Source organism: Eubalaena glacialis, chromosome 8, assembly GCF_028564815.1.
Source record: "Eubalaena glacialis isolate mEubGla1 chromosome 8, mEubGla1.1.hap2.+ XY, whole genome shotgun sequence".
NCBI lineage: Eukaryota > Metazoa > Chordata > Mammalia > Artiodactyla > Balaenidae > Eubalaena > Eubalaena glacialis.
Window position 1 is genome coordinate 55068444 of NC_083723.1, and position 12357 is coordinate 55080800.

At 34.5% G+C, this 12357-nt stretch overlaps 1 protein-coding gene across 2 annotated transcripts in view; it reads left to right on the forward strand.

Moving 5' to 3' along the window:
- Positions 1–12357, forward strand: part of TMEM196 (transmembrane protein 196) — a 220458-nt gene that overhangs the window by 109406 nt on the left and 98695 nt on the right. For both annotated transcript variants that reach the window (XM_061197709.1, XM_061197710.1), the window contains exon 2: positions 4797–4881. In XM_061197709.1, the coding sequence (XP_061053692.1) occupies positions 4797–4881 (85 nt within the window). The remainder of the gene's footprint in view (positions 1–4796; positions 4882–12357) is intronic.

The window sequence follows — 12357 nt, forward strand, 5'->3', positions numbered from 1 at the left end:
CTTCACACAGATATAGCTAGGCAAAGGAGGGTGGGATCGTTTTTCCTCTGTCAGCTGTATGAAGGGAAATTACTGTCTACTTCTCTATAGAAAGGGGGACATTTGGTGGAACTAAATAAGGAATCCAGGGTAATATAGCATTAAGAATATTTTCCCTTTATTATCCAAATAACCATCCTGAAGGAAAGATGATAACACATTTTCATAATTTAAATACAGGTGAGTAATTGCAACAGTGAAAGTGATATTTGTTGTTCTTATTGCTTTGGGAAAGTGCCTATCATTAAATACTTTATCTAATTATACATATAAGCACTGGTAAGAGACATCATTTTATTTCAAGTGGCACTTTTGCAGCTTGAAAAATAAAAGAGAAAAAAAAAATAAACACTGTGCCTGTGGGGATAGATTATACCAAGGCAGAACAAGAAACTATGTTAAACTTAATCTGTGGATGCTGGGTTCTCTTGCTCTTTGGTGAATATATTTAACTCAAAGTATTTTCCCCTGGATTTTCTGATAATGAAGAATAATGGCATAAAGCATGGCCCAGTGTTCTGCTCTTGAATTGACTTAGTTTGTGTGTGGATGCTGTGCAGCACCCTTTCAGGATGGAGGCACTCATTCCCTCAGGTGCTAGAAATTTTCGTCACTCAGGGCCATCAAAGCCCAAGATTTCTTTCTCAAGGTGAGACAACTCTGGAGGACCTCCACAGCTCCCTGTGGGATTGTCCAAGACCTTGGCTGTAATTGTATCACAGTTCAACATGTATCCTATGATCTTCACTCACTGACTGGCGTTGATCCTAGGAATGCTCCTAGCAAAATCTCAGAATCTCAGTCTGTTTTTCAGGTAACCAAGTTTCAAAAGCTTATAAATTAAAGCAATGTGAGATAAATAGTCAAGGCTACTGAATGGTGATAGTGAATACTGGTACTGGTAGTGATATTGAATATTGATAGTGAAGGACTCTGATACTTGATCTAGTAGATATGTTAGATAAAATAATGATCTCCCAAAAGATATCCATGCTCTAATCCCTGGAACCTGTAAATATGTTACCTTACATGTCAAAAGGGACTTGGGAGATGTGATTATCATTAGGATCTCCAGATGGGTAAATTATACTGGATTATCCAGAGGGGCCCAATGTAATCTCAAGGGGCGTTAAAACTGCAGAAAGGAGACAGAAGAACTCAGAGAAAGATATGTGACAATGGAAACAAGGTCAGAATGATAAATATGAGAAGGTCTCAAACCACTGCTGCTGGCCTTTAAGATGGAGAAAGGAGATCACAAACCAAGGAATGCAGGGCAGCCTCTAGAAACTGGAGAGTCAGAGCCTACAGCCTCCACAGAGAAATGGAGCTGACACTTTGATTTTAGGACTTCTAACCCAAAGAACTGTAAGGTAATAAATTTGTGTTGTTTTAAGCCACCAAGTTTGTGGTCTTTTGTTAGAGCAGCAATAGAAAAGTGATACAGTATATTTCTTATGCATGTTCAATTATGTAAACTGTAAAATCAGTGTCATCATTTCATAATCACTGACATTGGATAAAATGGCCTGCCTGGGGTACTGAACTTGCTCTGAGTCCGTTCTTCACTGCCTGCCCCGTTCTGGTGATCACATTTTATTCTCAACCCTATATGCTTACAGTGTGATTTACAGCCAGCTGGACCATACCTGGCTGTGTCTTGACAAAACACCACAGGTTCAAAAATGCTGTTCGGATGACAGTGTCATAGGACAGTCTTTGTAGTTCTTTGGACCTAGGTCCAAATCCCAGCACCATAATTTACTAGCTGTGTGGCCCTAGTCAATTGCCCAACTTCTCTGAGCTACCTTTCCTCATTTACCAAATTGGGGTAATATATAACTTACAGAGTTGTTATGAGTATTAAATTACATCATGTTCTAACACATTGTCTGGTATAGAACAGGCACTTAATAAACATTAGTTATTTATGTTATTACAACATGGTTCAATGATTCATTCATTCAAGAAATATTGTATGAGCCCTTACTGTGTGCTAAGAATTGTTTTCCCAAGTTGCTTAATGACCACGTAGAGATAGAACTGAAATTGGTCTTCAGGATTTGAGAATCGTAGGTCACAGGTACAATACCCATTACTGTATCCACAATTAACTGATTTAATGTTTAATTAATTAATTAATTAACAAATGGCTTTGATCATTTTTATTCAGTGTGGACGGACTTAATGTTATCCAGTGGAGGCCGTATGAAAATACCTTGCATCAGCCCAAAACACGTAAACCACACACGGAGTATCTAAAGAAAACAGCATTTTCCCTACAGTTCTTGAAAAAATGTGATTGTGGTAGACTTCACTGAAAATGGAGGAGAAACTTCAGAGCTGAGAAACTCTGAGAAATACTGAGAAACTTCAGTATTTCATTAAAAAAGCACATTCCTGCTCAGAGACATAACAGATATATTTGCAGTGAAAGAATTTTATTTATTTTCCTATTACAAACTCTGCTAGAACCACATGGAAAAAGACCAAAGGATTTAATACCTTTAAAACCCATTCATCTAGTTTTGAAAGACTTTTTCTAAATACTAGTTGAAATGATTGTATTACTTTCAGTTCTTACTGAAGTGTTTATAAAGTCATCAAAGAAACAATTATCAAAATATAAGACAAAGAGGAGTATAACTATATAGGCTCAATAAATCAAATGCAACGAAATGCCTTTTATTAATCAAAATTGTTGAAAAATAAAAGGAAAATTGTAGAAACTATTTTGTGAAACCTAAAGAGTCATTATAGGGGTGAATTTAAGTTTAGTGTTTGATTATAAGTAAACCTTTAAACATCCATTTATTTCATTTACAAAGAAAGGGCCCAGTGAAATCAAACACACAAGAGGAAAGAAATAGTAGGAAATGTTTTCCTTAGTGGGCTTGTATTATGATGGTTAAAGTCTCTATTCTCAGGGGAGAATAGTGCCATTAATAGATTTGAACATGGCGAACATAATTCTTTAGGTATTTCAGCAGATTCCAAAACCAATTCCACAATCTTATACCATTAAGGCTAATGTGAAATTATTAACAAAATTACAAAGAGAACTGAAGGAGCCTTCAAAATATGCTAGTAGAAACTTCTCATTTTATAGAAAAGGGAATTGAAGCCTGAAGAGATATACTACAATCCAATTAATGAGTCACCCAAAATTAGAAGATCCAATATTTAGTTGTGGAACCTTGTTTTTGACCGCCAGTGTGTTGTCCAATTTTATCACCACCTCACTTAACAGACTGTTCAAAATGCCTTTTGACTATTTTCCAAGATCCAGTCCACAGTCAAGTGAGATTTGCTTCTAAAGTTTCCTAGGTATGTGCCCCAAGGTTTTGAAAGTAATTCTAAATAAAAGTAACAAATTGTTTCCAAGGGAAGTTAGTATTGTCTAGAGCAGCACAATCCAATAAAAATATTTTCTAATACATTGAAAAAGTAAAAAGTAACAGATGAATAAATTTTAGTAATACATTTTATTATTTAACTCAACATATCAATGATTTCAACATGTAATAAATGTTTTAAAAATTAAGTAGATATTTTATATTCTTGTTTTATACTCAGTCTTCAAAATCAGTGTGGATTTTACATTTACTGCACATATCAATTTAGACTAGACGTATTTCAAGTGCTCAGTTGCTAATCATGGCATGTGGCTACCATATTGGACAATATGTATCTAGAGTGACAACCATTATTCAAATCCTTCATTAAAATTAAATTACTTTAGTCTAATTATAAGCATGAATAACTGTTGAATAAATAATGGAACTGGCAATTTTGGATTCCCTAAATATTAGAAATTATATTTATATTCTGGACTTCATATTACATGTATATTGAATATCTTGTCTTTTCTCTTTTTTTCCTTTTGTTTCTCTCTTTCTTCTTTTCTGCTGTGTTCTGGGAGAATTCCTCTAACTGCCCTTCTAATTCATGGCCTTAATTTTCCGTAGTATCTTATCAGTTCTTCAAGGTCTCCATTGCACATTTAAATTTGATAATTTGGTTTTTTGACAGGCTCTATTTCTTGATCTTGGATGATTCTCTTTGATAGATTTAATTTACCCTTCGCTCTCCCTGATATTATAAAGTGTTTATTATTAATTTTCTCCCTTCTTTGGATTTATTTCATTTGATTACTGAGAATACATTTCTCCTCTTTTATACTGTGTAATCTTTGTATAATAAATATTATATTGGTCATTTATTTCAAAGTTCTGTGGCAAAACAGTGGAGTACATGTGTGGAGGCCCAGGTAGTTAAGGTTTGAAGCAACTAAGCACACGGCTTCACCAGCAAGGGGTTTCAAATGACATTATTTAAATGTACCCCAGAGGGAACAGCACAATAAAGATTGTTGGAAATTAGTTTGCTGAATTTTAGTGACACTCAAGATATGCAGGTCATCGGAATGGCAACACATCTCTGGCATGAACAATATGTAAATATCCTGTTTTTTCAAATAGGATACTATCCAGTATCCCAGGTGCTGAACATCTTTGGAGTAAAACATGATACTAGACACACTGTGCAAGGTCTCTGTTACAAAGAGGACTGTGTAGTCAAACTCAACTAAAACTAGGCTCATTCTGCTGTCACATGTGTTTGCATTCTTGTCAGTGTGCCTGAGGACAGAAGATACATCCCCACGTTTGCAAGAACTTGTATGATGTTTTGTATCTTCCTGTTAATAAATGTGGTTCATTGGCATATTTGGTCTAAACTTACTTTTACTTTAACAGACCACCTGATAACCAGATGCCATGCAGTATACACTCAACTCTAATCTCCAAAGGCCACCGAATGTTGAATAGCCAGCTGGATCAGGTCAGTTTAAAATGATTGGTTTGGTCTTTTTTTCCCGTTGCTTTCTTAATCCTCATGAAGAAAAGTCTGAAATTTTGTCGTTGTCATGTAAGTACCTGTTAGATGTTATGTGGGTTTCTGTTAAAGAATAGTTCTTAACAAAAGGGAAAGAGGAAAATTTCTCCTTTCTCTAGTTTTATTTGGTAGTTTGTATTACTTGTGTGGTGCGGAGAGGGAGTATATAGTTAGGACAGCTAAGAAGCAGCAAGCTAAAAAGCCAATCACCATCTCTGATTGGCTTGCCTGACTATGCAGGTCGTATACCTGAGGCAGACAGGTATTCTTCTTCCAGGACTGGGGCAATCCCCACAATCTTACGTGTAGTCAAGATTGTCTGTGTCCCCTGCATCCTGCAAAAGTTGCTCACAGTTTCTGCCCCTCACTGTTTTCTCCTACCTGTGCATGTAGCAACGACTGCTTGGTGTTCCATGATATTGTGAACCAGATACAGACAAGTAAACTCTAAGGGTTTTTATTGATCACATGGTAATTTTCATCCCATGAGGGAAAGGCAAGAAAAGATTTTTAAAGTCTTGATATTACAAAATACTTTCCAGCATCATTTCAATGTTGGCTCTTCCTATCACACTACAGTCCAACGAGATTCCATTAAATAAGGTCAAAGGTGTATAACTTTCCTTTTATCTGGTCCTTCTGTAGTCTCCATCCTTGGCCTACAAGCACAGCATTATATTTGAGATGACCTAGGATTATATTGATTCTACAGATCCCAGGGGATGAGTTCCTTCAGAAAGCCATAAATAAAACATCTATAACTCCACTCTTGTTACCTTCTGAGGCATAACTGAGATAGCAGAAATAATCTAAAATGTTTATTAGTTTCCAATAAGGGAAAGTCATTAAACAAATGTAGGGCCATTCACAGCAAATATTCATCTTAAAAACACGGGGCAAATTAGATCAGTTCTTTGCAAAAAAAAAAACAACACACACACAAAGGATTTATATTTTGTACTTGCATTTACATGTTTGCTAATTCATTCCAGTTATGTTTTAATTGTAAGCATCTTTATAATCAATACTTTATCTTCATCATTTCAGGCCTTCAAAGTTTTGTTAGTCTTCTACACTTTCAAATATGACTGTTATTCTTTTATTTCACATTTATATGATAAGTATAAGGGAATTTAGGAAGGAGGAAAGTTCAATGTCAAATGGAATTAAAATCCTAACTTGAAAAACGTGCTAGAGAGCACTCACAATTCTTGACTTTTTCATCAACTCCAATTTCAAATATTTGTTGTACGATGACTTTACTTTTTCCTTTCTCTGCCCTGGAAGAAAAGCCGGCAATATTTTAATATTATGAAGCGTTATATTTGCTCTTTTGGTTGATTCTCAGAAAATGCCTGCACAGTCTCACTGTATGCCCAATGCACAGAATTTTTTAAAGGCGTTGTTTTTCTTCAGGCATGTACTTGATAATATGAAAACTGCTTGATTACTAAAAGACTCAACTCAAAGGAAACTGATTTCATCTTCTCACGTCTATGGTTTCATTTGTAAAAGGCTGAAAATGTGTACTCCCTATATGCATGAAAAAGAGCCCAACACGTAATCTTTTATTTACTCCACACAGCGTTTCCTATTTTGAATCTGTGGATTCTAATAGGATCAAATTGTTTTCCCTTGTGATGATTTTGTAATGAGGATGCTGCATAATTGGAGGAGTAATTGATTCAAAAGAACTGGGAGTTGGGGAAAATAAGTAAAAAAAATTCCTGGAACTATTTACCCTAAATGACTCCAAAAATGATACTTTACATTCTAAATGAACATAAAAACAAAACACAATGCTGTTTTTTGCTCAAAATATTTTAAAGCATTGTATTTGAGGCCCAGTGAACGCAGAGCTGTTTGAAAGCTATTTGCGAGCATTGCAGCAACAGAAACAGAAGCATGTAGTTCAGGTAGAATGAACATGAATGTCACAAAGGCTTCTGTCAGAAGGAAAATTCTGAACCTTGATAGTTCTCACTTCCAATTATAGTAGCAGATACAGTATCAAGAAAAGACTGCAATGAAATTCAAGTGCTGTACTCAGCTGATGGCTATTCTTGTGTTGCTTTCTCTTTTAGCAAATTAGTCCTTCCAGGACCTATCTATTGTGTAAAAGTCTTGCATTTACGTATATTGATTTTCCCTCTTCTACAGTATGTTATTATATGTGATCAGCTGATTTCTCCCTGAGTCTTTTTTGTATGACAAGGTAGGATTTCGGACATTCAAAATCAAATGTCTAGCTGTTACATTTCCGGTAACTTCAGAACAAGCTTGAAATATGAGAAATATTGGTAAAACTATCTGAAGGTTGATGAATCTCCATAGAGACAAAAATAATGCAGAAATAGATCAACAAATATCATTAATACTCCACCCTAGTAAACAAAAGGAAAAGTCATTAAGATAAAACTCAGCAGAAGATGAATAGACATTTTCCCTTCAATCTAAGTATGTAATTATTCTAGAACTGTAGGTATATAAAGTATATGCTATTATTTTGTTTGCAGTTACGTATGCCAATGTACTCAAACTCAGTGACCAAGGAACCTTACTGAAATGGTTTTTAGCTTTAATTTTAGGTCAAAGGGACAAATGTAAAAGAAACAAATTAATACAATAATTTATTTTTTTTAAATACAGGCATTTATAGGTGTAATGAAAGTTTACCTGTGCCCTTTATGAGTTACATGAGAGTAACTCCATAAAACTATAGCATAATGACACTAAGTCCTCAATTAGTTAATAAAAGTTAATTATGTTTAATATTTAATTTTCGTTACTATGACAAGAAAGCAATAAAATAGCTGATAGATCATTTTAATCACAAGGTTTGAAACCAAAGGGTAGTATGGAATTAATCAACAAAATTAAACTAAGCGCTCTACTCACCTGAAGTTTAAAATGGTGCTGGACTTTGAGACCTATTTTATTATCATTTAGGATTATTTTTGTTAAATTACATGAAGATAACTATGTATTTGAGAATATGAAAATTTTTTCAACCAAAATTATGTAAAGGATAAACACATGAGCTCATAGCTGATGAGTATAATAAAATATTTTTCCCTTGACCTTTTCTATTTTATCTAGTTTGATCATCTATTTGAGGAAAAGCTCTTGAAAAGCTATTTAATAAGTAATAAAGTATCCCTTTCCAAAAGGCATAGTCCTAAGGATTTAGAAATGTAGTCCTGAGGATTAGAAAGAATTTACTTAGGAGGGAAATTATATAGCGATTAAAGAACACTACTGCTACAAATTATACCAGGGATTTTACAGAGGGATTCTATTTAACTCCTTGAATACTGCAGCATTAAAGCTTAGCGTATGATGTTACCAAAGTGATTATATTATTAAAAAGATTGGTAAAACCCAGTTACCAGTATGCGAGAATGACACTGTTGTTTTAAAGGATAGCCAGGTTGTTCAATATTATTAAAGTCAATAATAAACAGAGTAGAAAGTAAGCAAAGGAATTCATTTATCTTGTACAGCTGGAAAAATACCTTTATATTTTGAATTACAGAACTTACACACACACCTACACACACATATTCTTTTTTTTTTTTTTTTTTTTTGAGGCCCACAGAAATTTTATTCATTAAATTCCCAGGAATTTGTTTTACAATGAATTCAACAACTGAGGGTGTAGCCCTTTCCCTTCTCATTGTCTGAGCTCTTATATGTTTTAATAACTCACACATCATTCCCCATACCGGTTATTAGAGATTCAGCTCTTCAGCAGGGGCAATCTCATTAAAAATTAAAGCTAAACCCAGGGGAAAGACTAGGAGCACAGCTGGTACTTCCAGTGTGGCTGTCTGGTTACCCCACAGACCCTGCTCTCTGACGTTGCTCAAACATCACACTATCACAGAGGTGCAAAGTAACAGCACTGAAATGCAATTAATAACATCCATGAAGACTGAGGCATATCAAAGATTCAACTGGTATTATAACTAATAACATCCAAATCTGATTTATTTGATCAAAAATTTTTCCAAATGGAAGATTCCAGATTATCCTAAATACTGCTTAGTATTATTACTGCCATACATGTTCTGCCCACAACTCCAGTGAGGACCTGGACAATGACACCTGTCCTGACATTGGGCATCCCTCCATCCCCCTCAGTACACACATAGCCCATGCATCTTTTAGAGGTCATTGGACTTCCCTAAGGTTAAACGTGGGGCATATATTCTTTTTTTTTTTTTTTCACACACACACACTGTACTTAATTTTACAAGAGATAAATAGACTGACACCAAGCATTGTACATGGATGACCACAACAAAAGCAACAATGATTGCAATTACCAAACATGAAACACACTCATACTATGTCATAATATTGACATTCAGTCCAGTAATCCTCCACTGTAACAGCTCCTTTACTTTGCAGTGAAAATTGATTTGTATATTCTTTGCCTCTGAGTCCTTGTGGGATTTTTTCTTTTTTTAAATTCAAACAGAAAGTCACAAAAATTATACTCATCCTCATCAGTTCACTCAGTCCCATGTAATTAATTTTTTTTTTTCATCTTGATCTTTTGTTAGCACTTTTATGAGCTCATCAGTTTTTCATTAGAGTTCTGAAAATGCTTATTCATTCAGTTCAGCAGTACAGTCAGGTACCAGAAACCTGTACTTGTCAGAGTCTTTTCCATGAATTTCCTGAAGGTGAAACCCTTTTATAGGAACATATTTACAAAAGCATCAGAGTACACCCAGAACTGTCTGTAAATGACAAAAGACTTAAAAATGACCATGGTTAAAGATTTGATGAAAGTTCATAATAATGCAGTTGACAAGAAAATTAGTTATTTCTGAGATATACATTTTAAAGTAATAACTAGGATTATGACTTATAACATTATACCAGAACATATAAGATTTTTAGAAATTTCATGTAATGTCTGAAACATTTATATTAACATATTTCCATACAAATAACCCAATGAAAGTTTAGTATTAGTTGTTTTGTTTGTTTGTTTATACTGCAGGTTCTTATTAGTCGTCAATTTTATACACATCAGTGTATACACGTCAATCCCAATCGCCCAATTCAGCACACCACCATCCCCACCCCACCGCAGTTTTCCCCCCTTGGTGTCCATATGTCCGTTCTCTACATCTGTGTCTCAACTTCTGCCCTGCAAACCGGCTCATCTGTACCATTTTTCTAGGTTCCACATACATGCGTTAATATACAATATTTGTTTTTCTCTTTCTGACTTACTTCACTCTGTATGACAGTCTCTAGATCCATCCACGTCTCAACAGATGACTCAATTTCGTTCCTTTTTATGGCTGAGTAATATTCCATTGTATATATGTACCACAACTTCTTTATCCATTCGTCTGTTGATGGGCATTTAGGTTGCTTCCATGACCTGGCTATTGTAAAGAGTGCTGCAATGAACATTCGGCTGCATGTGTCTTTTTGAATTACGGTTTTCTCTGGGTATATGCCCAGTAGTGGGATTGCTGGGTCATATGGTAATTCTATTTTTAGTTTTTTAAGGAACCTCCATACTGTTCTCCATAGTGGCTGTATTAATTTACATTCCCACCAACAGTGCAAGAGGGTTCCCTTTTCTCCACACCCTCTCCAGCATTTGTTGTTTGTAGATTTTCTGATGATGCCCATTCTAACTGGTGTGAGGTGATACCTCATTGTAGTTTTGATTTGCATTTCTCTAATAGTTAGTGATGTTGAGCATCTTTTCATGTGCTTCGTGGCCATCTGTATGTCTTCTTTGGAGAAATGTCTATTTAGGTCTTCTGCCCATTTTTGGATTGGGGTGTTTGTTTCTTTAATATTGAGCTGAATGAGCTGTTTATATATTTTGGAGATTAATCCTTTGTCCATTGATTCGTTTGCAAATATTTTCTCCCATTCTGAGGGTTGTCTTTTCGTCTTGTTTATGGTTTCCTTTGCTGTGCAAAAGCTTTGAAGTTTCATTAGGTCCCATTTGTTTATTTTTGTTTTTACTTCCATTACTCTAGGAGGTGGATCAAAAAAGATCTTGCTGTGATTTATGTCAAAGAGTGTTCTTCCTATGTTTTCCTCTAAGAGTTTTATAGTGTCCAGTCTTACAATTAGGTCTCTAATCCATTTTGAGTTTATTTTTCTGTATGGTGTTAGGGAGTGCTCTAATTTCATTCAGCTGGAAAAATATCTTTATATTTTGAATTACAGAACTTACACACACACCTACACACACATATTCTTTTAATTAACTCATTCACAGAGACTAATTAATATGTCAGAAAATTAGCACTAGTTATAGTGTCAATAACTCAGCTCTATTGAATTTTAATCCTAGCATAAAGAGGAATCATTTCCAGGGAAAAAATAATACTTTTAAATTAAAATTCCTTGCATTTTCAAAATTTAATAAGACAGTAAGATGGAATTTGGATTCTTCAGTAATTCAGATAAATCCAAACATCTTTAAAAGACTAAATGATTTCAATCTAGGAACCAGCCTAAACAAGTTTTGACCTTTGATATCTGAAAGTTGTTATATCAGCCTTGTTTATAGAAAATAAGAAAGTACTTGAAAATTAGGACATTATAAAGAGAACAAAACTGTATTTAGTCTATTGAAGCAGCTTATCAAAAAATTAACATGAAAAGCATTTTTGTTATAAAATTTTTAAATAATACAAAGCTTCATGTTCCATAAGGAGCACACTCAACCAAACCTGTTTATGACTTCATATCTTATAGTTTCCACTGGAAAATCATCTCTATAATTATAGGCTTGGTCTTTCATAATATATAACTATAAATATACAATATATATTCATCTATCTCCAATATGCAACTTGGAAAACAAGAGTGCTTTGACTCTTTGAAATAGAGGGATATTAAATTAAAAAATCAGGAATTCCCACACCTGCCAGAGATGTAACTCTTCTTTGTTGTTACATGTCATAGATTTGGAAAAGTTTCTGACAAGAGTATGGATGTCAAGGGAATAGGCTACTAATTTCATTTCCATACTGATTGATAAAAGGTTATGAGTTGAGTCACATTTGTCAAGTAACATAGATCCTTTTTTGATTTTCCTTTTCTTCAGTGCCTGGAGCTTGGTAATAGGTGCTTTAAAAACATTTATTTAAATTTTAAAAAAAGGTAGAAAGACTATTTCTCATTAATCTGGAGGAATAACACAACCTAAAAAAAAACAAAAACAAAAACAAAAGAGGAAGAGGCATCCTGTTTCACCCAAGGTCATGGTGATGATACCTTTGTAAGAGCAGAAGACATTACTGACCTCAGCCTGGTTTGTATTTGAGAATATTCTATATATTCCTTATGACAGTTCAAATTCAATAAAAACCACCCCTCTAGGGAGGTATAGAAATGTACTGAAATGTGGTTATTATACCTGGCTCCATT